Raw genomic sequence first — 23,802 nt, 5'->3', positions numbered from 1 at the left:
AAAGTCCTCTCCTCACCCAGTGCTGCTCCTGAAAGATTCTGCAGAAAATCTGGGGCAATACCTGTAATCTGGCCCAATATGCTAAACATTAAAAAAAAACAACAAAAAAAGAGCAGGGTCAGCATCATCTTTGACATGATAGGATGACAGGCTTAGATGAGGAGTTTGGAACAGGGAAGACAGGGAGGGGGAGGGCATCAGCCTCTCTGAGGATCTGTGCTTGGCTCCTCTTTGTACAGTGCCTGCCCTCTAAGCATGAACTCCCACCCAGCCCCACTCCCCCTCAGCCAGTAGTGCTTCCTACTCACCATGTCATAAACATTCAGAATCACTGGTTCATTTGCCATTGTTGGTTGCAGTAGAGGCTGGATTAAAACCTTTCAGTCCCTGCCAGATGTGTGTTGATGCCCCCAGGGTATGATTTTACCCTGAGCCAGATAGAAGAAAATGCCTCATCCTACAGTCGCTGAAGGAAGGAGCATCGAGGGAGGAGGGAAGGAGGGAATTCTCACGGTTGGGTCTGTGTGTGTGTAAAGTTGGTTGCAGGGAGGCAGGAAGGCCTAGGTTGGGTTTGCTGGTTGGATAGGGTTTATTTTAGCCCTTCACGCCGTGACAGATCCAAGGTTTCTTTCTAACTCTGTAGTGCACCTTGGAGTCTGTAGACTCATACACCACCGTAACCAGGCACCGTCCAAGCTCTAAAATCCCGATCCACAGAAGACAGACTCTGAGCCCCAAATACAAGCTCTCTTCTGGCACCGTGAGCAAGGTGGGTGACAGTAAGTGCGGGGGGATTTCTCGGCAGCACGGAGTGCCGCTACCGCAGCGGGCTGCCAGCAGTACGCAGGAACCCGGGTCACCAAGGCACGGAGCGGGGCTGGAGCGGGCGCCGAGCTCACTCCCTCCCGCCGGCGGAGCCCGGAGGCACCCCGGGATCTGTCCGTGGTGCTGAGGCCGGTCCGCCCGGAGCCGGGATCTGGGCGCGGAGCTGGGGTTGTTCCTCCCGGAGCCGAGATCTGTCCGCGGTGCTGGGGTCGGTCGGCTCGGAGCCGAGATCTGTCCGTGGTGCTGGGGCCGGTCCCGCTTAGGCACTCGGTTGAGGGTTCTCCGCCCCTGGCAGAACATGGTGAAGAGGCTGTGCCAAAGGGATTCCAGCGCGGGGCTCGGCGGTGGGAGGAAGAGGAGGAGGGGGCTGGCTGCCCCCGGGGCAGAGAGGGGATTCCGCAACCCCCATCCTACCCACGACGTGCAGGCAGACCTGGCGTCAGCGCCGAAGTTAGAAGGCAGTTCCTCGCGGGAGATGATGCGGGATTACCTGGACTGGGGCTGGAGGGAGGAAGATGCCAAACAGGCGATGCTTCCAGCCAGGGTACGCGGCTGGACACCCCAGCTTTCTGTGCTCTGCTCTCCGCAGGGCCAGTCCTTATTTCGCGATCAGCTCGTCCCGAGCCGGGCAGCTCCTACTGACTGACAGCCGAGGGGACCTACCCCGTCCTCTGCTGGCTGGATGCATCGCTGCACGGCACACGGTGGGAGGGCGGGGAAGCGACCAAGCGACTGGGCAGGGCGAGTAGTTTCACTTCTGGCAGCAGCAGGGTCTGGAGTTTCTTCCGTCCTAGAGCTATTTAACACTCGTATTAGGAGCGTTCACCTCTGCAATGTCTTGCCAGCAAACACTCCCTTCTGACCTGGATGCAAGAATCAATTATAAAATGCACTGCGGTAAATTCATCTTCCTTTTGCTCCTCCTCTCTCTTTAAAGGGAGAGCAGAGTCTGTGATGGTGCTGGGAAAGAGTGCAGCTGAGAGGGGGAAAAGGGGGTTCCTGCTCCCGGAGATGTGCAGTGGTGGGGAAATTAGCACTCTGACCTTAAACGTTCCTACACAACCGACTTCCAAAGCAGAAAAAAAAAAAAAAAAAAGCAGGGATGACCTCATCTGAGTTGGAGGCGTATCTGAGGCTGAGGCTCTCTGCCAGCTCACAGCCAACCAGATCTGAATGAAAATTGCAGCGAGGCCGTTACATCCGCAAAGCCCAGCATGCCTCAGCCCTGACTTCAGCCACATGCGAACCGTCCCGTCCGGAGAAGAGCTCACCTCCCTTTGTCAGGAGCGGAAGGACAAGACCACAGAGCTGCAGCCTTGTAAAAGACTTGTTAAACAGTGTGCAGGAGAATTTCTACTGAAGGCAGGCAGTAGGAAAAGGAAGTGAGTCCATGTCCTGCATAGCTAAGTGCCGGCCCAACAGTCAGACAGAATTTTCCTCCAGACAGTGCCAGAGGAGATGCAGAATTGCTTTGCCCTAATAGGCATTTTGAAAGTGCAAAGCCACAGCTCAGTCTTGGGCACAATGACATGCAATGTGGCAGGGACTCCAGCACTGTAATTTCATCTGGATTTTGGACATGGAATTTCATTCCATGGGTGGGCTGGATAATTCCACACACATGGTACAGGGACTTGACCAGCATCCTGACTTTCCCCCCTCCCTTGCTCTCCAGTCCACCAACTCAAACTGTGCCATGAACCATCTGTCTCAGCAGCCTGGGTCTGAAGGAGCAGTTTGTGCAGGTGGGTAAAGGTGCTTCCTCCTCCTTACCACCTCAGAGTCCAGATAGTCTTCAGAGGATAGACTGAGCCCCCACCGTCATTTTAAAGGCTATGGAGCAATGGAAAGCTTCCTCTGCAAGAAGCTAAGCAGCATCATTCATGCCCTAACTTGTGAGACAAACCGCCTACTGAAACCCAGAGGCTCCTGTTAAACTCTCACATATGCCCTGAGACTGTCACTTTTGGATGTGTCTTGCTCTAGAGATGGTGATGTTTTAAGGAGACTTGAAAGGAGAGGGAATAGCTGATATTAGACCAACTGATGTAACTGGAAAAGAAAAGCAGCATTACAAGGTGTTCCCACACTTGCCCACATGCTTATTTGCTAAATTAACTCCAATGACTGCTGTGCTCAGAGTTCACTAAAGATTTAAATCAGATACACATTTCAGAGACAGAATCTATAAATACTTAAGATTTGGGAAAAGTTACAGGCAGCCACAAACTTTGATGTTTTGTCCTGTAAACATTTCAAAATTAATCACCTAGGGAAAAAAAAAAATAACATGACCAGAATTCCACTTCTAAACTTAAGATATAGAAGAGGGGGGAAGATTAAAACCGAAACATGTCTTTAAACTAATCATATTGCTTCAAGAGATCAAAGCCAGTCTAAATGTGCATTTGTTATTTAAAGGACTTTTGCTGTAGGAGAGACAGTAAATGTCACTTGCACATTAAGACCTGGATTCCCTCCCTCTAACGTGAAACAACTGTGAGAGCTACATTACAAATGTCATTGCTTCAGGCTCCCTTTTCTGCCCCTTCACAGAAAGAAGTTGTTCCACGTGGTGAATTAGTCTCATCAGTATTTCAGTGATCCTTTGAAAATTCCTTTTTTTACCCCATTCTATTCTAGACAACTTATTCTAGCTCTGGATAGAAGGGATCAGTCTGAATTCAAAGGGCTCATTAATATGAGTTGTTTTACAGTCACACAAACTCTTCACAAGCCTTAGTTTGCTTTGGGCTGTATTGAAGTGTTTCATCAACAGCTCGGGCTGATACAAGTTGAGAAAGTGAACTGCTCTGTTTCAGGAGCATGAGTACAATCCCACAGATAGCCTCGCTGCCTACAGGCACCAGAGCCTGTATCTTGCATTGTAAAAACATTACAACTTAAATTAATTGTAAATACAGAGGAAAGGGAGATTCTTCTTACTACTCGTTAGAGCAGCTGGAACTAGAGCTTTGGGTTGTATTTTGAATTCTTTTTTTAACCACTTATGCTGGTTTTAGGACAAAGCAGACACATTTTTCCACACATACACCTAAAGCTAGACAGCACCTTTATTCACATTTAAGCAGCCTGTTGCAAGCCCGAACTTTCTCAGATTCTCCAACTTCCTAGCACTCCCTTTAAAGGGTATTTATCTGTGGTCATCCCCACTTACTATTATGGTATAAGTATGTGTGCATGTTCAAGGATGGGTGTCTAGAGGAGACAGTGTGGTCTTACACATGTTCTTTGATTAAGGAAGAGGTGAAAAGGGTTAAAAGGAAAATAGTGCTGCTATCCAACGTGGACTAAAAAAACAAGAATCAGGTACAACCTTAAGGAATTACCTGGTACATTAACCAAGGCAGTGAGTAGCTGAGAACTTCAGCCACCTCCTCCAGGTCCGAGTCACAAAAGTGGCATTGCTGGGCACTGTAAACAGAGCTGAGACATTCCACTGGGGCAAGAACAAAAGAACAGCTGTGCAACAGAGAAATAATGGCTGCATTAGAAGTGATGGTCTATCTGAGAGCTTGTCTACTTGTGTTGCTAGTCAGGAATTCTAGTTTAAATTAACACCTTTCCTTAATCTACTCTCATGTGCTTTCAAAGGCTCAGAAGCAACCCAGCAGACAATGGGGCTTTCAAGCATGTTTCACAGCAGGGCTGCCCAGTTTAAACTTCAAGACACTTAATGGTCTTCTCTCCACATCAGGTACACTACCCCTGGTTGTCCATTATATTTTCTGACAACTTGTCATTTTGAATTGTATAAAATGCTTCTATGCATGTCAAGTTGTCATTATTATCCCATTCTGAGTACATTAGTCAAGAGTATCCTTTATAAAGAAAGTATAAAAGGGCTTTTGAAACACTATTAGAGACAATATTTTTTCAGATCTTTGAGAATGGTGGAAGGTGTTCAAGAATGAAAAGGGAGTTGCAATACCTGTCCTCCATCTACAGCAATAAATCATCATCTGGACAGGTGCTGAAGCTTTGTGACCTTATTTTGGGAGTGTGAGAGGAGGTATTTTGATTAAGGAGTTTGAAGGAGTTTAATCTCACTTCTAACCAAGGCACTTGCACATACCAAGGATCCGACTGACTCTGGTCAGACTTGAGTATGGGCTTATGGGAAAAAATGGGGAGGGAAAATCAACACAGAATGCCAGCAAAGTGCTTTTGCGCTGTGTAAGGCAGCATGTGAAATATTTAACTTCTTACTGCACCACAAAGGGAAAGAACAACACTCGAATTTGATTACTTCAATCATTTAAAATATTTCATCCAAGACTGTGGGGATTTGTAGTTCAAAGCTAGATGTGCATTAGTAGAAGGGGGAAACAAAGTTAATATTTGCATTGAATTCCTCATTGAGTCAATCCTGATTTTGCATTTCATCTCCCTTCTCATTGCAGCTACACTTCCCAACGTTTTAATACAAAGCTCTTTGTCAGGAAGCAACGAAGGCTGACAGCTCCTAACATGGCTGACAGGGCAAGGTCTCTGCCCTACCCAGGTCTCTGTCCTACAGGCCATGAGCAAGGTGTGCAGGGCAGGCCTGCAGATGGCCACCACATTCAGCCACAAGTCCAGAGCATCAGGGAAGTTCATAAGAATAAGGCAGGCCTAAGGTCAAGCCAGGACATCAGCCCATATATTGGGCCCAGCAGAGCAGAGCTGGAGACCAGTATCCCGTCTATGTCACAGGGGCAGAGACTTATGGCCCCAGGCTGGGCTGAAATGGTGCTCCTGGGCCATGGAGAGGCCCCAGGGGAGCACAGGACTATCTCCTCTGTTTACATAAAGCACCACTGTCAACTGAGAGCCAAGCAATGTACACAGAGACTTTCAACCTGAAAACCAGGATGAAAATGCCAAACATTCCTGTTTGTTCTTATGCTAAGGATTAGGAAAGTAGTTGTTGTTATTATTGCTATTAAAAATTCACAGCATAAACTATCATGAGTCAAAAGCAGCCAATGGATGCAGTTAAAAGTACACGGTAATTTGTTTTGTATTTCTGGGAAGCAAAGCAGGCTTAGTTTCAGAGGGTTTTTCCACAGCAACATCTTCATACTATTTATTTGCATTATGCTATAATAATGCTTAGAAGCTGTGGCGGGGGGCAGGGACCCATGCACTGGACACTATATGAACACAGAGGAGAAGAGTGCACCTACTCAATGAAAAGTGGTAATTAAAGAGATGTGACAGGTGAATGGCAAGAGAAAAGATACATCATTAACCCCATGTCACAGAGGTATGGGGAAGCAAAGTGACCAGACTTCAGCCAAACAGCATAATCTGCTGCATAGTCAGGACCAAAGAGAACTAAGCGAGGTGCAATGCCGCACTTGTAAAGAAGACAGGAATTGATATCATAAGCTGTGATCCAGAAACTCAGAGCCTGCTTAACCCTGACTGTGTCTAAGCTGCCTCCCTCTTGGACCAGGACAATATTTGTTCTTCTGCTGAGTGTGTCCAAAGCTACCCCAGCCAAGGCACTGTTGTCCTTCACTCCTGCTGCAGTCTGACAGACACCCAGGAAACAGCATGGTGGCATGTAATACCCCCAGATCACTTAATCTGCCTGATGTGCTCTGATGCATCCTACTGTGTTGAACACAGAATCTTGAAAAAAAGGCCAAGCTCCTTCAAAAACACCCGTTTGGGGTCATTGAATGCCTTTTGTATAATCACCTGTTAGTTAGATTAGCGGGAACTGGAAACCTAGTCTTATGTTCTCACAACACCTTACATCCTTCTTGCCCACCGCACAACAAAGGATTCAAGAGGCCTGGGCTCCATTCCCAAAGCAATTTACGCATTTAACACTGGGTGAGGACAACCCACAGAAAAGGAAACAGAAGCTCCAGCACTTGTTCCTAGGCATATTCCCCAGCTACTAAGCTACACTGTTCCAGCACTCTCAAGCTGTCTATTGATTAGTGCCCAAGGTCTCTTTCTCAGTCAAGCTATCATATTCTGCAGAAAAATTATTAAAGCTAGTGGTACAGGATGTTAATTAAAGAGATGCATATACGCATCGCAGCTTATTCACAGAATTTAGGTATTCCTTATTCTGTATCTAAACCTCCCTTTTCAGTCCTTTCATAGAACCTGAACCTTTATAAAGGAAATAAAGAAATCACAAAAAGTATTGAAAAGTGTTTCAAAATTGGTCCTAATATTTAACTTTTCCATTGCTTTTCTAAATGCTATGTTCAAAGAAGGGTAAAATGCAGCTTGCAACAGCTAGTCTTTACAGCTTGTTAATAGTGGTTAGTAATTACAGGTGCTCCACTGTTCTCTGATTGTATGAATTCCCTTACAAATCACTGTGGTTGGTTGTTGGGGTTTTTTTCAGAATACTAGAATGTAATTCCCTTTCCTTATTTTACTTGCCACTCATGTTGGATGATTAGCCAGCAGATATAATAGAATGCTGCAGTTCTCTGGGGCTATTATAGCATCCCAACAATACAAGGAACCTTCTAGCTTCCAGAATAACACAAACACCCCACCCAACAGCAGGTGCATCCACAAATGCCTTTTGATCATTTCAGTACTACTATGACCACAATACTACTATGACCAGCTTTAGCCAGTTGATTTTTTTTTACTAGTTTTAACTCCTCACTTAGAAACCCCTGCTATTTTTAAAGAGTGAGCTATCAATCTATGCCTAAGCAAAGATGGTAGCTCTCTAACTCACCAGGAGTTCCTCATCTCTTGTTTGGTGAGATACAGAGACTGGGCAGCTCATTCCCTCAGAAAAGCAAGAAGGTATGGCTTTAGTGTTAGACTTTTAAGCTGATTCACTGGATCTCTGAATCTGGATAGCTTTTTACAGCTTTACAACACTTACTGATGGGTTTTGTTTAACCCAATAAATTCTGTACGACATGCTCTAACAGCCCCCTTTATGAAATCTGTATGAGCAAACAGGCTGTGTCTAACCATTAGACATATGCGCACTTCTCAAATGACTCTTCCAGTCAAGCCAAAACCTACTGCAGTGCATTCTCAAACAAAAGTCATATATAAATGCATTGTTAAACAGTGCAGGAAAGTCTGCTGATAAGAAAATCTAGTAGGATTTGGAGACGAAACTCAGTAGTTTTTTCTTCTCATTACTCCCACCCTCAAATTATCATATAAGCCTTCTGTGGTACCCATTCTAGCTACCAAAGTTTTTGAGCACTGTAATAATGTAAGCTGAAATCCATACCAAAGAAAAGCAGGAATGGCATCCCATCCCATCCCACCTACACTCGTTCAGGTTAGTCTCTGGTCTTACTTGGCAATGGCAAATGAGCCTGCTGCACAAAGGCAGCCTGTGGCAGTGCACATTTTCCATTTTCTGCCTATTCTTGTTGGCATCATGAGAGTGGCCCCATGTTTAGTCACCATTTGCAGATTTTCACAAAGGACCTATCTGCTAATTTCTTACTAGTCTAAATGAAGGGAGATTCTGTTTAACTGTGCCAAAGCAAAAAGCTGTGTTTGTTTCTACAGAGCTACTGCAACACAAAGCTTCAGATTAAATACATTTGTTATTTAAGAAGACAGAAGCTAACACAGATGTCTTGGGAATGTATTGGTCAGAAATTAATTATTTTAATAGATTTTCCCCATCGTACATTTATCAGCAATTCTGTAACACAAGAGTCAGATCATCATTGGAACAGCAAAAAAATGTGAACCCAGCCACCCAAAAGGTGAGGAGAAAGAATTCTGTCTTGAAACAGTGATGAAGATGGTTCAACTGACAGGTAGGGCAGAGAGACCAGGAGAAGCACAAAGGCCTCTTTCAAAGTTGGTGGAGTTCATGGATGTAAGGACATGTTTCTCACCCTTCACTAACCTACTTCATCCTGCCAGATTTTGGGATGCTGTTCCCACCCTGCACCCTTGCTAATGTCTCTGTCTCTTCCTGCAGTTTCAGGACCATGGCTTTCCATGAAACACAGCCAAATGGCTATTCTGCAGTAGCCACTCTCCTAACCCAAGCACACCAATTTCCTTTCAGGAAAAAAGGAGGAATCAGAAAGAAGCAGTCCTGGCTCCCAAAGGCATACGTGGACAGGGTAGGCATCAGTCTTGGTTCCCCTTTCCCAGAGCCATTTCTCTCCCCAACAATCTGCCCTGTGACCCACCCAAGGACAGAAGGCAATTCTACATGACTTCTTCAGGTGGCAGCGATGCTACTATCAGCATTCCAGCAGAACTACACTTGCTGCCTTCATTACCCTGCATATTCTTAAGACACGAATGCTATGAAATGCCACAAAGCACTAGTGGTATGTCACTAACCACTCCAACTTCACCACAGAGATGGCAACTCCTGACAGGACTACTATCAATAGTCTCTGAATCATTTTGAGATGAATCACACTTAAGAAATTTAATAGTCATGCACCAGCTTTCTGCTTCCTTACCAAGCTCAAACCTTACAAATTATGAGTAATACTTGCATTGAACAAGGAACTAACATTTTGAAGACAAATAATCTCTAATTCTCCCTGTCTTTTCTGTCACTGGCTAATATCAGGGCAACAATTTTCAGACTGTTGATTAAAATCTTCTGATGAGATGGACTTAAATGAGATGTATCTTTAAATGAAGGGGGGAAAAGATTGTTACAGGTATGTTTTCCAAGTAGTTTTTATCTTTCTAAATATTCGTGCCATACTCCCTGCTCCCCAAAGAATGAAGAGGCTAGGTGGCACTGCAGACTAATGGACTAGCTTATTATTATAGGAATTAATTAAGTGAATTTGGTGATCTTCTCAACAAGCTCCATAGCTAACACAGATTTCTTCAACCCCCAGTCACTGAAGAAATCTAAGGCAATGGGCCTAAGCACATGATTTTGTAAGGTCAGTGCTGAAACGAATAGCCAATGGGAGAAAACCCACTGCTCATCCTCATAACTTCACTTGACATCATGGAGTAAGTACATAAAAATACTGCTTCAGTCAATATCACTTCAGACATACATCAGAGTTTGCTTGTTCTGCCAGTTCCTCACATAAGTATCATGAACACTAAAGAACACACATTCTCGACTACAGCCATAACCTAACTGAGCAGAGACAGTGACATTTGCTTCTTTCTGGTTAAAAAATACATTAATAAAAATTAAATAAAGTTAAAAATAAAATAAAATAATAGAGCATTTTTCTTCCTATATTGCCTACCTTGCCTAAGCAGTATGCCAGTATCAGAGGACTATCTATATTCCTATTAAGAAAAAATTATTTTATCAGTGAAGGTGTTATGCATGTATGGTCCTGCTGGCTCACAAAAATATACACAATGTTCTATTTCCACCAACAAAGCAAAAATCCCATAGCAGGCTTGATCCTCCCCTGTGATTTGCTCTGTCAGCATCACTTCCAACACCTTCTCTCTCAGTCTTGCATGCTCCATGCACACACACATCTGCATCTTCAGTTCTCTGCATTTTCAGACTTCCCCAGACCACATACCTCAGCCTTGTTCAAACCCCATCCTAGAATCTACTGCCTGTTGATCCCACCCCCTGACTCTGGTTACTTTATTCCACAAAGATATTTCATTTGCCTTTCTGCATCTTGAAAAAACACACAGTGTGTGCCTTGCCCTTACTGGCATCTTTGCACAGCAGTAATCACATTCCCCTTCTATAACAACAATAATTCTCATGTATAAAATAACAGCAAGGAAGAATCTCCACCTCTGATTTAGGGTGAAGATCTTAGTTTAAAGGACAGGCGTTTCCAGAATAAAAGCTCCTACAAGATTATTACTTAGAAAATGACTCCTTATGGAAAAGCAAAAAACAGTCTTAGTGGTATTCTAACAGAGGTAAGTACAAGACATAGCACTTCAGGACAATAATAGCTTGAGATAGAAAAAATCTTTCAGCTTCTCAGATTTGACACACCTACTTCTATAGTGTAATTTTTCTTCCCTGCTTTATGACTAGCATTTTGATTGTCAGGTGTTAAATCTAACATTATGACATGCCATACAATGACATGAGGATTGTACCTTTCAGTCTTCAGTAGACCTTGTCTAAAGAACCTGGGAATTTAAATTATGCCATCTGCTCTTTCATCTGCTCCAACAGGATAATGCTGTGGTCCTTAAAGCACATCACACCTGCTACCTTGAGTTCATATGCACTTTTGTTGCAGTGACACTGGAATATTTAGTAAAAACTTAGCATCATCACACTCAAAGAAATAAGCTAAAGCTCCAAAGATACCAGTTATTCCCAGACTGCACTCGTGCCCTTTATATGTCTAACTGGAGCAGAAAGGTGCTAACCTCCTCTTCAGCCCTCTCCCTTTTACCTACCAGAGGGCTGTGAATTCCCAGACCAGCATCTCTTCCTTTCTAACTCCTCATGTCACCCACCAGATGTGGGGAATGGCAGAAAAATGTGACAGTGCTGTGGCATGTAAAAGGCAATGAGCAAACCCCTCTTCTTGCACAGAATTTGCTGAGTAGGAGACAGGCTGACATAGTTTCCCCAGGGTCTGTAACAGAGCCCTGGGGTAAGAAGTGTGCAAGAAGAAATAGTCTCTGCATTTCACCCCTGTGCCATAATCAGCACCATTGTCCTTTCTCACCAAGAAGATGAGAAAATATCTTGTTTTCTAGTCTTATCCATTTTCCTCCCAGGTTCCTCTTGCCATAGAAGATATCTTTGAGTCCAAGAGGAAATACTGGCCAGAGAGCTCATGCTGACACGATGATTTCATCATCTCTTCTGCAAGGCCAGAGGGCAGCCTTCTGCTTCTGTAACCCTGGAACAGCCAGAAGAGGGAGATGATGTACAGAGAAGCTGATAGGAAAAGGGGAAGGAGAGGGGGAAAAAGGCAGAGGCAGCAGCTGAAAACTGACCCCTTTTGCACCCATCTTCTCAGAGTCTTGGCACATCTATGTCTCAGATTTTCAGAGGCAAGGACACACCAGACTCAGCTTCTTATCTGTTCCCAATCTCTGTTTTGATTTGCACTACAAACTCTGCTTAGTCCTTACTATCTATGATGAAGGGTAGGGAACTAACTGGGCTTCTGGCAGAATTTCTTTTTATTTTTAGAAGTGATTAAAAAAAGGGAGGAAAATAAATCAATTGGGTTGCAAATCAATGGAGTTGAATGGGCAGTCCTCGTTGATCTAGAAACCAAATATGTCAAAGTAGCCATGGAAATACCAACTGCTTCTGGTACTCTTCAACAGCTATCAAACTCAGTTATAGCACTACAGCAACACCACCTGTATTCTTTGTGAAACAGACCCAAATGGTGTGTCCTATACATTTTCTGCTCACCATTAAATAAGAAAGATGAAAATACCTGGCAGGAAGCAGCAGCCCAGCACAAACCCTTTTTTGGCTTAGATGTACCAAAGCAGCAGATGAGAACTACACCACCTTAGCACTACCATCAGAGCACCATGGCTGGCAGACCCATCAGCCTGCTAGTGTCTGGGACACAACTCTAAGTGGGAACCAACAGAGACTGCAATTAATCTGTTTATACCAATGGGAAATTTTACTATCTGAGTGAAAAAGAAGAGCGAGTTCTCCCAGTGCCAAAGCAGCAGAACTAAGCTATGCAAGGCTCCGCTGTAACACAAGGGCATGCTTCTGACACTGAAAGAATGACATGCTTCTGACATTGAAAGAGTGACTAAGCCAAGGGTATGGCTTCAGCAGAAGGAAAACAAAGGAAAATGAAAACAATTTTAAAAGATACAATGTGAAGATATGCTGAAATGGGTGGGTAGAGGGTAATGAAGGAGAAACGTGTGATTAAGATTCATCAGGCCTCCCCTATCCTGTCCTGAAATTACCATCTGTATTGCTCTGGAAGCTCTTCTGGGATGGCAAAGACTGTACCAATTTCAGTACACAAGGACTCAGAGATTATAGGCCCAACACATCATCAGAGAATGAGGGAAAAGGCAATCAGACAATGAATGGGTTTAATACAACATAGAGACTGAAACTAATCAAACTGTAAAGTTACAGGTACAGATTTTGATCATCCCCAAACGAACCTGGATTATTGGAACAGAAAAGGAAAGTCTAATGAAACTGACAATATTGGCAAGGACATTTTTCCACAAAGGTGCTCAGGGTTTCATGAAATATATATGCAAATAGGTGTATATCCATACGTACATATAGAATCACATACACATAACAAACTTTTGACTAGAGTTCAGTGCACTGTTATTCTCACTTTGCAAGAATCCCTTTGCTCACTGCCCCGAGTCTCTCCCTGGAAAATGGAGAAGGGAATCTGCTTCTTTTGGTAAATCCCACCGAGACTGCATGGGGAAACAATGTTTCCTGGAAAAGGAAAACAAACAAGCAAGCCAAAGATCCCAAACAATGAGCCTTCTGGATGAAAAAGACAGCTTTTACTAAAAACACATAGCAGTAGAACAACTCTTGTCAATATGAAGAAAGGAACTCCTTGCAAAATGGCATTCCAGCAGGAGATCAACCTTTCTCCTTCCCCAGCTTAAAAGCACCCCAGCCTCATCAAGCATTAAGGCCTCAATGAATTAATCCTTAGAAATTCAAGAGTGGAACTCCCCCTTTTAGCTACCAAGTCACACACATCCACATCCAACTCCGAGAGACATCATGCTAATAATGCAGGGGTGTTGGCTGTGTTTTTTATTCTGGGCATACTCCAGAGGGGCTCTTGAAATCTCACTGTGCTGATGGAATTCAGCTTGGCCTCATTTGCAACTGTTACCAAGATCCCAAATGGATCAGATACAGGTCAGTGTTTTCCATTATACCGAAGTGCATTGCTTTTGAAATCTCTATGCTAATCATATCCCTTGTACCTGGTATGAAAAGAGAAATTCAGATGCTAGATTCTAAAAACTGTTGGTTTTAATGAAATTTCTTAAAATCTGCTTAGTGGCATCTCCTGTCCCTCCCACTCAACTAAACTTATCCAACCCAGAAATGTATCCTGACCCCAGCAGCTGAGGGACAATCGACAATATCCTTTGCACCAGTTCAGCTGTGTTTCCGCCAAGATACAGCTGTATCAACTCAGAACACCTAAACTGTCCATCTATGAAACCCACTGCTAGCAGAAAGGAAACTCTCACATGAGGTCTTTTAGACATCCATAGGGTGTGTAACAGCAGAGAAATAATCCTACTTTCAATTCCAGCAGCATTTTCATCAGGGCTACATCCCCATCTCCCTTATACCTACTCCACCACCCATCACTGGTGAAAGATGAGCCTACCTCCCTGGGACTACAGTGCAAGAGCGAATCAATTTCTGTAGGAACTAAAGAATCACAACAGAATGTAATCTGAAGAGCTCCCTGTAAACTGCCTTGTGTTGTCTCATCCCAGCTCTAGAATCTGTGAAGGATGCAGCATCCAGAAGAAAGCAAGTAGGAAATAGTAGGAAACAGAAAGTAGAAATAGTTCAAAACCACCATCCAGCAGAGTGCCCAAGTTTACAGAAGTTGGCTCAGGACCACAACAGCAGAGAAGTGGCTGTCAGTGGCTGTAAGTAGAACAGGTAGGCAAAAGATGAGGATTTAGGAGAAAGAGACAGAATATAGAGCTACAGGAATCGAGATGCAGCTATCAGAGGCTTGTCTCACATGTGCACAATGGCATCTTCAACCACTCGGGACTGTTAGGAACAATCTTTGTACAAGTGCTTGCCACACCTTGAAGCTCTACTTTTCCTTGATGTATGTTCTACTGGAACAGTTACAGAGTCAAAATTCTTTGGTAATCTCATCTTTAGATGTAATCAACAAGGGTCATACCCTATCCAGTGTCTAACTTGGGCAGGTCAATCTATAAGGAAATGAATACCTTTGCTCTCATTCATACCAACCCCATCCTTCCATCACGCTGGCCCAAACCATACTTTGTTCTTTCCTGCAGACTCAGTAAAACACTAGCAATGCACAAGTCTTAAAGTTATGATGGTCCTTGTATCTGGAGTCTCCCAATCTCACTGAGTTACACTACTTTCTCAGGTGAGGGGAGAACATGCATAGGCTCAGCAGAAAACATTCTGTTTTGGGTTTCTGCTGGATACAACATATTTCCTGGAGGGTGCTCCGCTATCAGTGCTGCAAGCACGATGCTGTTTTCAATCATCTTCCCATTTCCCCTTTGACCAGCTCACATTGACACAGACACTGCCTGGGAAGAACAGCACCCACTTTCGAGCAAAGTTTGCTGACTGCAGCTGTTGCTGGTCAGAAGTAGAGAAGGGGACACTTTGCTCCTCTCTGAAAAGCCAGCACCAAGATAGATTTATCCCCAGAGTAAGCTCTCTGCACTGATAGAAATGAGAGGCTAAAAGAGACCAGATGAAAACTCTATAGGTAACCACTTGAGAGCCAGGTCTTCTAGGAAAGCTTTTGCCTCTCTCAGAGAAGCCCTGGAAGATCAGGAGAAATAAGCTTAGCATTAGTCCTTTGCTCAGCCTGAATGTCGGAAGTCTCTTCTGTTTGCTGGAAAAAGGCCAGGCCAGAGGTCTGAGCACTGGTGGGAGAAACCTGCTCCCACTCAGGCAAGAAGACAAAGTAAGCAAGAGGAGAGGACATGGCCACAAACATTTTGCCTTATGGCAACTCAGTTCTAACCCAGCTCCCATTGCACCTCCAAATTGCAGAGGTGACAGACATGTTCTGCTTACTGCTTACTAGAAGAGTGCCAAAGAGAAAGGATTCACTGATATACCCTCTTCCTTCTCCACTATCAAAGAAAATGCTATTTACCTAAATGAGGAGGAGGTATTCAGCTACATGAGACAGCTACAGGATGGGTATTCAAAGAACCAATACACCCAACTGAGCAATGCAGAATATGTATAAAACAGAAGCCAGTTTCCTGAATAAGCCATACCTGCCAAGCAAAGTATCTTGTTCTAACACATGGTGCCTTTGACATTTGCCTTCAGTCAAGAGGAGACTTAAAATTCATAAGTGCCATAACCATATATAATTCATCAGCTGTCTCCATAGGACTGAAAAATAAATCAGATCAAAACCATAATCTGTTTTAAAGATGCTTATTAACATGTTGTTCAATATGCCAAATTCATTTTGCTTTGTGTAGTTAAAGGATTCCTTTTTTTAGGATTTTTCTTTGGTTTTGAAAGCACTTTGCCTTAAAATTAATTACACTTTAAAAGGGCTTTCCTTCTCAGAATTCATGTTGTTTGCTTTGCTTTTTAAAAACAATGTAGTTTTCCCAATATATTGAAACTATGGACAGAAGCCTCACTGAACTCAGAAGCAACATCAGACCCAAAAGACACAGGGAGTAGAAGAGATTTCAGTGCTGAGAAAACAAGAGCAATCTCACAGGTTTGGGAACCATGGCATGGGGGAAAGAGGAAGTGTCCTACCACGCTCAGAGAGTAAGGCAAGATGTAGGGAAAGAAGGAAGAGCTCATGTGCCAGTTGCACGTGGGTGATGAGGCGCAGCCCAATTCTGCAAAGTGCTGAGGGCTCCTCACGGTGATGAGAACTTGTGGTGCCAAGCCTTTGGTTGCTAAAGCCAAAATGCTCCTATAATATAATGCTTTTAAGAAGGAATTGCCAGTGATTCCTCACAGAAAAAAAAAAGAAAGAATACCACTATTCTCCCTACTACTGGGCCTCCTTACAGTTTTCAGCATATGCCCACTGGCTGATGCCCACTTAGCCTAGCTGAACTCACCATGCTGTTTATAGACAGTAGCAGATTCAGGATGTGGCCATGATTCCGGGGGGCAGGACAGAACAGGCCCTGGGCAGCAGCCTCTGTGTCACACAACCAGGACTGCATCACTGTGCAAATGCTGCTCCATAGAGGAGATCCCTGTCATTGCCTCTACTGATCCCCATGCAAATGGGCTTCCCACAAGGCTTTGATTCACAGGCTCTATGTGAGCAGCACTACTACACTTTCTACAGGAGTTTGTAAAGACTGTAACTCCTTTTCATCCCTGAGAAGCTGGGCACAGTGATAGCTTGCCCTGAACACTGCAGAAAATTAATTCAGTACTTTTTCACTGCCACCATCATGGTTCCAGACAGCCCAGGCCCTGCTTCCTCCACCCTTCCAACCCCAGAGCACTGTAATGGCTCCAATTCCTTCTTCTCTGCTTCTAGATGCCTGGGTACCAAGATCCAGGGACGCCAGGTGTCATCAGCATTGGAGGCCATTCCATCATATGGGAGGAATAAGAGATCCCAGGAGTAGAAGCTAGCAGGGGCCAGAGTAAGGCTTTTAGCATCTCAGTGCAAGAGGCAGCAGCTGCAGTATTCTGGGATGCCCCAGCACTAAAAATAGTAGTGACTGTAGAAGAGCTGTTCTATTGACACATACCACCATACAGCTTGACACATGCTGAGCTGGCCATACCCACTGCTGCTTACAGCAGTTGTGTTTATAGCTGCAACCTGGAAGGTATTTTAGGATTAAATCCAAAGTCTGCTACCAAACACAGACCCAGACACACATTCTCATACCTTACATGTCTAAATGTTGACTTTTGAATAGTTCTCAAACAAATGGATTTTGTAGGTAGTTCATTTATAATACAAACATGCAGAAGTCCGCATATTGAAGATGTACCTTTGCAGGGCATGCTTATAAACATAAAGCTGAGGGCATGAAAATGGAGATGAAGTAGTTCTCAGCCAGAAGTGACAGCCTTCAAATACTATCACTCCTGGTTTAACTTCCATTAAAAATGACAGGTTAAAATGGCTCTCACAACTGTGCTGCTGTGAGAAGAAACCACTGCCAGTGCAGGCATCTCCGAATAGACAGCAGTAGTCTAAAGAGGAACTCAGATTATCAAATTTGTGTAGCTCTACTCCACTTAATTAAAACACTTCTAGTAATTAGGGAACCCCACTGGCTTTCCTCCTACCTCCAGATCCTCCTCCTCCTTGAAATTCAAATTTGAACTGCCCTGAAGCATGGAGAGTATTTCAACTCTGGATTGATTTCAAATTAGTAAGCAGATGATGCCAAGCAATGGAGTTTGGATTGACACTTCAATCGAAGTTCAAGAGAGTAAGACTGAGATTGGAAATATGTATTCACCTTTATTCACAGATAACTACGGACATTCAGCCTTTCAATCACATCAAGAATGAATCTGTCACATTAGACCTGGTAAATCTGCATCATTTAAATGTGTGGCTAAATAAAGGTTAGTTACCAAACATTGTCACTTTACTGGCAAATCGATTGTAAAATAACCTTTTTTTGTCCTATAACTGGGAACAGTGTGAGCTAAGGAAACTCTCAGCAGACAAAAAGAAAATGGATTGAAACATAATAGAAATATGTCCAAAAAACAGTCTGCAGAGTAAGGGTCCAACAAAAGACACTGACAGCAGAAGGGATTAGATACAAGTATATTGGAAATCAAACCCTGGAACCCAAGTATTTAATTCCATAGTTGTCAAACTGACTTCCCCACACACACACACTTCCTCTAATTTGTGGAAAACCTGTGAGGCTAAAAGAAGGGCATTGCATTAAAGCCAGATTAAGAGAGGGAACCACAATATCCCTCTTTTTTCCTTCTTGAAGTAGTCCAGAATCAACAAGTAAGCAAGTAGGTCAGACCTAGTTTTGCAGCCCAAACCATATTTTACCATTTTGTTCTGAAAAACCAATAAATAGGGAAAGCCATTTTAAAACCATAAACTACGTTTTCTGCATTTGCATGCATCACATTGTTCAGCTTTGGTAGAAGGTTTAGCATGAGCAGTATCTCACCTCATTAAATCCAGCTACCCTGCGAGCTCAAAATGCACTCTGTGCCACTGTTAGCAATGCTACTGCAGTTCTACCACTGTGCTGTTGAATTCAGGAGAGATTCCAGCCTCTGTTTCTGCCCATTAGGAAGACTGCCAGCTGCTTATTTGCCTCCGACCTTCCTGTTGCCATAACAGTTGATGCTTGAAAGAGGGAAAGATAAAGCCAAGGAAAGGAAAGGGCAGTTTGTGGATAAAAGAACCTTATCTGCCAATATCCTTAAGTGATCTTCAATTCTGAACAAGATACAAGAGTGGAAGAAGCTGGGAATGGAAAGCAGCTGTTAGAACACCACTAATTACATGGTTCTTCACAGAAATAAGGTAACTACCTCTAAAGGGTGTATGTATTACTCCCTCAACACTACAGGGTCACTATAGCTTTATTAAATTGTCCCAGAAAACAATGCACTACCTGTTAGGAGATCTTTCACTTGCTTCACTGCAGTATTACTAGATCACTCCTTCCTGAATCTTTCTCAGCGCTATCATCTGTAAAGGACTGGCTCTGAACACTATACAGCTTCAGAGTTTGTGGGAGGCACAACCCAGTCCGTGACTCTTCACTGAGCTGAGCACTGACAGCTTCCCAGAAGAGTCCCTTAAAGAGAAACTCCTTCCAGAGGGAGTCATTTGGGTTGGCACTCTTCTGACCTGCAAAATACCAGCAAAAAGACTAGAGAGTTAGTACAGCTTTCCATTGGCATCTCAACCAAAAATCATACTATCTCTTAAGATCAGCTTCTGCTCTGGAGGACAGGAGCATAGAAAACACTGTATTATTACAAAAAGGCACAGGAAGTGATCTGGAGAACTGCAAGCAGAAAGAATCTTACTTTCCTTTCTGGTAAATTTGAAAGGTGAAGGAATAGGAAAACCTGAAGTTCATGGAGAAGTGAACAAACAAGAATCTCTATCCACAGCTCACCTGCAGAAGAAGAGACTGCTGCTCTCTCTTTGGAATAATCTTTGCATTCAATGACACATCACCAGACACATCAGGACCCTGAAGCCTATCTCCATGTGTGGAAGTTTAGCTGACTTGCAGTTTGATAACAAAGGTAAGAATCTATCATAACCAACATCGTACATATTGAAACTAGCAGAAAACCTATGAATTATTTAGTATGTTCTCTGAAAGACTTTAGCAGTCTGCACTCCAAACATGAGCATACATCACTGTCCAAAACAAGGGCATTTCTGGGGTCACTCATGCACTCTAGAAAAGGGCCAAAGGCTTACATTGCTTTTGGTAGAGGGCTGCACATACAGAGCGGCAGGAGAGTGAGAGACGAGTCAGGAGAAACACCACAAGAACCAGAAGAGTAGGAGAAGAAAGCAAAAAACCTGACAGAACAAGCAGATATGGAGAATAATTCAGGGAGTTTTGGAGTGAGATCTGGGTAACTCCTTGAAAGAGACAAGGAAAAAGCACAAATGCTACCTGCTGTACTAGATGAGAAAAGGACCTTGAATAGTTTTTTGAAATTAGAAGGTAACATCAAAGATTCCTAATTATATAATCACTTTCTCTAGTATTAACAGCCCAAAGGGATTTGGGCTGTGTGCAGCAAAGCATGAGGCCTAGATTTTGAACTTTTAAGTGACTAGATACACAGTAAAAACATGCAGCCTTATTAAGAGCGGCAACTCTTCCAGAGAACTGGAAAACAAGCTTGTTTTTTACCTAATTTCAAAAGGTTCAGATAATAATCTGGGCAAGTTAGACCTTGCTCGCTTTCTTAATAAATCAGCTGAATGGCTCCTAGAAAGCAGAATCCTGAAGTCATCCTGAAGGATTATGGTACAAAGAAAAAGTATCCTCTACTGTACATCTTTGTAAATCTTTTCTCAATAGAACATTTAGCAGAAGAGAACTAGGGACCAACTCCTATTTTTGGGGGGCATCTAGTGAAGTTCCTCATGGTGGAGTAATGAATAATTTTTATTTGAGTTGCAAGAAGTAAAATTTGACCATTCTGAGCTATGATTGAGGACAGAAAAACAGGAATAAATGAAGAATTTTCCTCAGTGACAGAAGGTAAACAGCAGGATCCATCAACTTTTAACACTTGGAAGTATTTAGTTAAAATTTGAACTGGAGGAGACTAGCAATACAATAACAGTATTTTAAGTGATACCCTCATACAGATTTTATACAGAGAAGTGATACCTTTTACTTGACTAGCTTAAAATACAAAAATGTCTTAGAAGGTTTTCTAGTTAGTGACTTAATTTTCCCTTCTGCTAAGCCTCTAGTCTAGTAAAGAGTATCACCAATCTAGTTCAACCACTAGCTCTCCCTACTGAAAAATTTTTCAAATATCCAAGAGGCTCGATAAGGCTTTCTCACTAATTTCCAGAAAATGCAAAGAAGTTTTATACTGTTAATAGCAAAGGTTGTAACCAAGAACCATTTGGGAAGCCAAATATACTTCTTCCCGCAGCATTTCCCTGGTAGAAAAGCTAGTAGCCAAATTTTGTTTTCATTTCAGACAAAAATTTAATTCTCCATGGTCAGAAAAACAGAGTTTCATGAAAGGGATACTATGATAGAGTTTGTCTTGTCTTATGAAGCCACATTCTTGCCTAGAAGACATCAAAAGCTCTAGATCTTCATGGTGTGTTTTTATAGGTTGTGCTACTAATGGGCGAGAGAGAACCTATATATATTTCGTATCGATGACTCTTACATGACATCAGTATTCTAAGGCTGCTATTGTAGCAGGATTTGTGGCCAGACACAGATGCTATGGGACATAGTCAAATCTCTTTCCACTTGGGAGCAGATCTTCATTGTTACTGGGCAGTTGTTCCTTTCCCTGATCTCCTATAACTATCCAAGGCATCTTTTGCAATAGCTGACCAGAGGCAAAGTTATCTGTGTGAAGGTTCCTTCCATTCAGAGAGACGATAGGACTTGAACAGAAGCTCTGCAAACCAAAAAACAGCAGGGATTTGGATAAAGATCAGATTCTAGAAAATAGTTGGTGCCTGTGAACTACTGCTTAGAGAGCTATGGCATTGTCCACTTAGATCAGCTTTTCACAGCTTTTCTCCACTCTAAACAAACACTTGGTCCAGCAATCTGTATGACATTTGGACCCAGTTCCCTTGTTGGGAGTTATCCCTCCTGTGGAAATGTTCATTTCTATCATCCTGAAAGAAGCACAATCAATGCAGCCTCTTCTAAAAGCAGGGAACTGCAGTTTAGGCAGTGAAATAAGGGAAAGGCAAGAACATCCCCTCTCTTTAACCCAGGTAACTCCACTCATGGGCAGATTTTCCTCCTGGCATGTGTAACTAGATATTTCTAGTGTGCCACGTATTATGGGTTGTAAAGCTAAAGATGTGCTGGGTGAAATATTAAAGCTCTCTATTCTCTGCCCTCTTCCTGCTTTTTTAAGGTTATTTCAACAATTGACATGTATCCTCTTAGCCAAGGGATAACAGTACAGCCAGTTCCTGATTCTGGCATAGATCATCTTGCTGGAGAAGATCTCCATGCAGCCATGTGTGCAAGCAGCTGTGAACAAACGGCTACAAGCGCCAGCTCTTGAACAGTCTGTGTTGCTAAAGGCTGGGGATAAACACACAGGCCCCCAAATGATAAACTTAAACCATACTAACAACTGTTTCAGAAAGAGTTCTTTCATCAATAACAGCTATTAGCACATCCAAGTCTGACTCATCCCTTTCACCATCTGCACAATGTGTCATTTGCACTAATCTCACATTTTCTTTGCTCTACATTCTTCTTAGCATTTGTGCTTCCCAACTTGCAGGAACATTTTTCTGACCCTTCCCTATAAAACAAGAACCATCAATGTATATTTAGATAACAAGAACATTGCACTAATTTGATCCTGCCACCTTGGAAACCAGTGGGTCAAGAATTGCTAATGAATCACTAATGCTCAGTGATTGTACCTTCAACAAGCACTGATTGTACAGATGGGTCACTTCTGTTAACACATTATTATTGCATTCTTTTCACCCATACCTTGCTACACACTTAACGCTATGTTCAGATAGATCAAGTATATCAAGCACTCTCATGGAAAGTATGGGCGCTAAAGCAACTATGCACTGCAAAGCATTTACCAGGGCAGTTGTTAAATGACTGCCATTACTGCTGGTTTCACAAAGCAAGCACTCTACTTTCAGCACCTTAAGAGTTAATCCATATGGGAGATGTGCAGAATACCTTTAAAAGGCATGTCAAGCAATTTGAATTTCTGAATCAAAATCTCAGGAGGACAACTTTGTGGCACACTTGGATTTCCCTCCCGCTAGTTCACCCCTGTCCCACGCCTTCCATTTTGGCGCTGTTAAAGTAGATCAGCATTTGACAAGTAACAGCCATTTGACAACTATCTGCCATCCTCCTTCCCCTCCCACCTCTCCCCACTGCCAGAGGAATCACAGCGGGAACACCAGCTTAACACTGGGGGTTTTTTCTCAACGGTAGATGTTGAACCTCTGCATCTTCTGTTGTTTAGCGCCGCATCAGAAATGGTTGTCCCTGTTAAAGGGCAGCCTACAATCTCACCTCTAAAATGTTAAATATCATGACTGTCAGAATCTATTTCAGTCAGTTGAAGCCTTTGAGAACAAATCCCTTTACTTTTAACTGCTTCAAAATCAAGGCTTTATGCAAAAAAAAATGCCTGCATTTTGGGCAAGTAGGACCTGCTTTGCAAAGAATCAGCACAGATGCTTCCAAGACATTGACAGAAGCACAAACCTTGTCCTTTGGCAGCAACTGTTGAATCCTCAGGGTTATCCAAACCTTCCTCTCTCTCCAGTCCATCTTCTGTAATTCGGGCCTTTCCCACCAGCCCACATCTCCATACTGCACCATTCACCTTGAACAACAGCATACACGTTCTGACACCAGCATCTGAAACAGCATTTAGAGACAGCAGTAGCAAAGTGCTTTCTCTGAAGCAGCATTTTGACTAAGCTTTCTTGTTTTTTAACCACAGCCACGGAAGTCCACGTGCTGGATTGTGTTTATTTTCTAGCTTCATAGCACAGGTTCAGAGCACATATTCTCATTCAGCTGATCAGTGCTCTTACATTCCCTGTTTAGGATTTTTAGAAGTATTTATGCGCTACAAACAAATTCAGTAGTGAA

At 43.1% G+C, this 23,802-nt stretch overlaps 1 protein-coding gene across 2 annotated transcripts in view; it reads right to left on the bottom strand.

The window, feature by feature from the left end:
• LOC121674116 (deubiquitinase DESI2-like) overlaps positions 1 to 23,802 on the bottom strand; it is a 90,496-nt gene that overhangs the window by 51,866 nt on the left and 14,828 nt on the right. The window contains exon 2 of one of the 2 annotated variants that reach the window (XM_042048148.1): positions 23,410 to 23,565. In XM_042048148.1, coding sequence (XP_041904082.1) covers positions 23,410 to 23,526 — 117 coding nt within the window. In that variant the 5' untranslated portion in view covers positions 23,527 to 23,565. Of the gene's footprint in view, positions 1 to 308; positions 1,852 to 23,409; positions 23,566 to 23,802 lie in introns of those variants that run through there. The other variant, XM_042048149.1, reaches the window with a different exon arrangement.

Source organism: Corvus kubaryi, unplaced genomic scaffold (assembly GCF_017639235.1).
Source record: "Corvus kubaryi isolate FWS band 111438036 unplaced genomic scaffold, C.kubaryi_AGA036_p1.0 66, whole genome shotgun sequence".
Classification (NCBI taxonomy): domain Eukaryota; kingdom Metazoa; phylum Chordata; class Aves; order Passeriformes; family Corvidae; genus Corvus; species Corvus kubaryi.
Note: the sequence above shows the minus strand (reverse complement) of the source record. Positions and strands in the feature narration are given on the sequence as shown.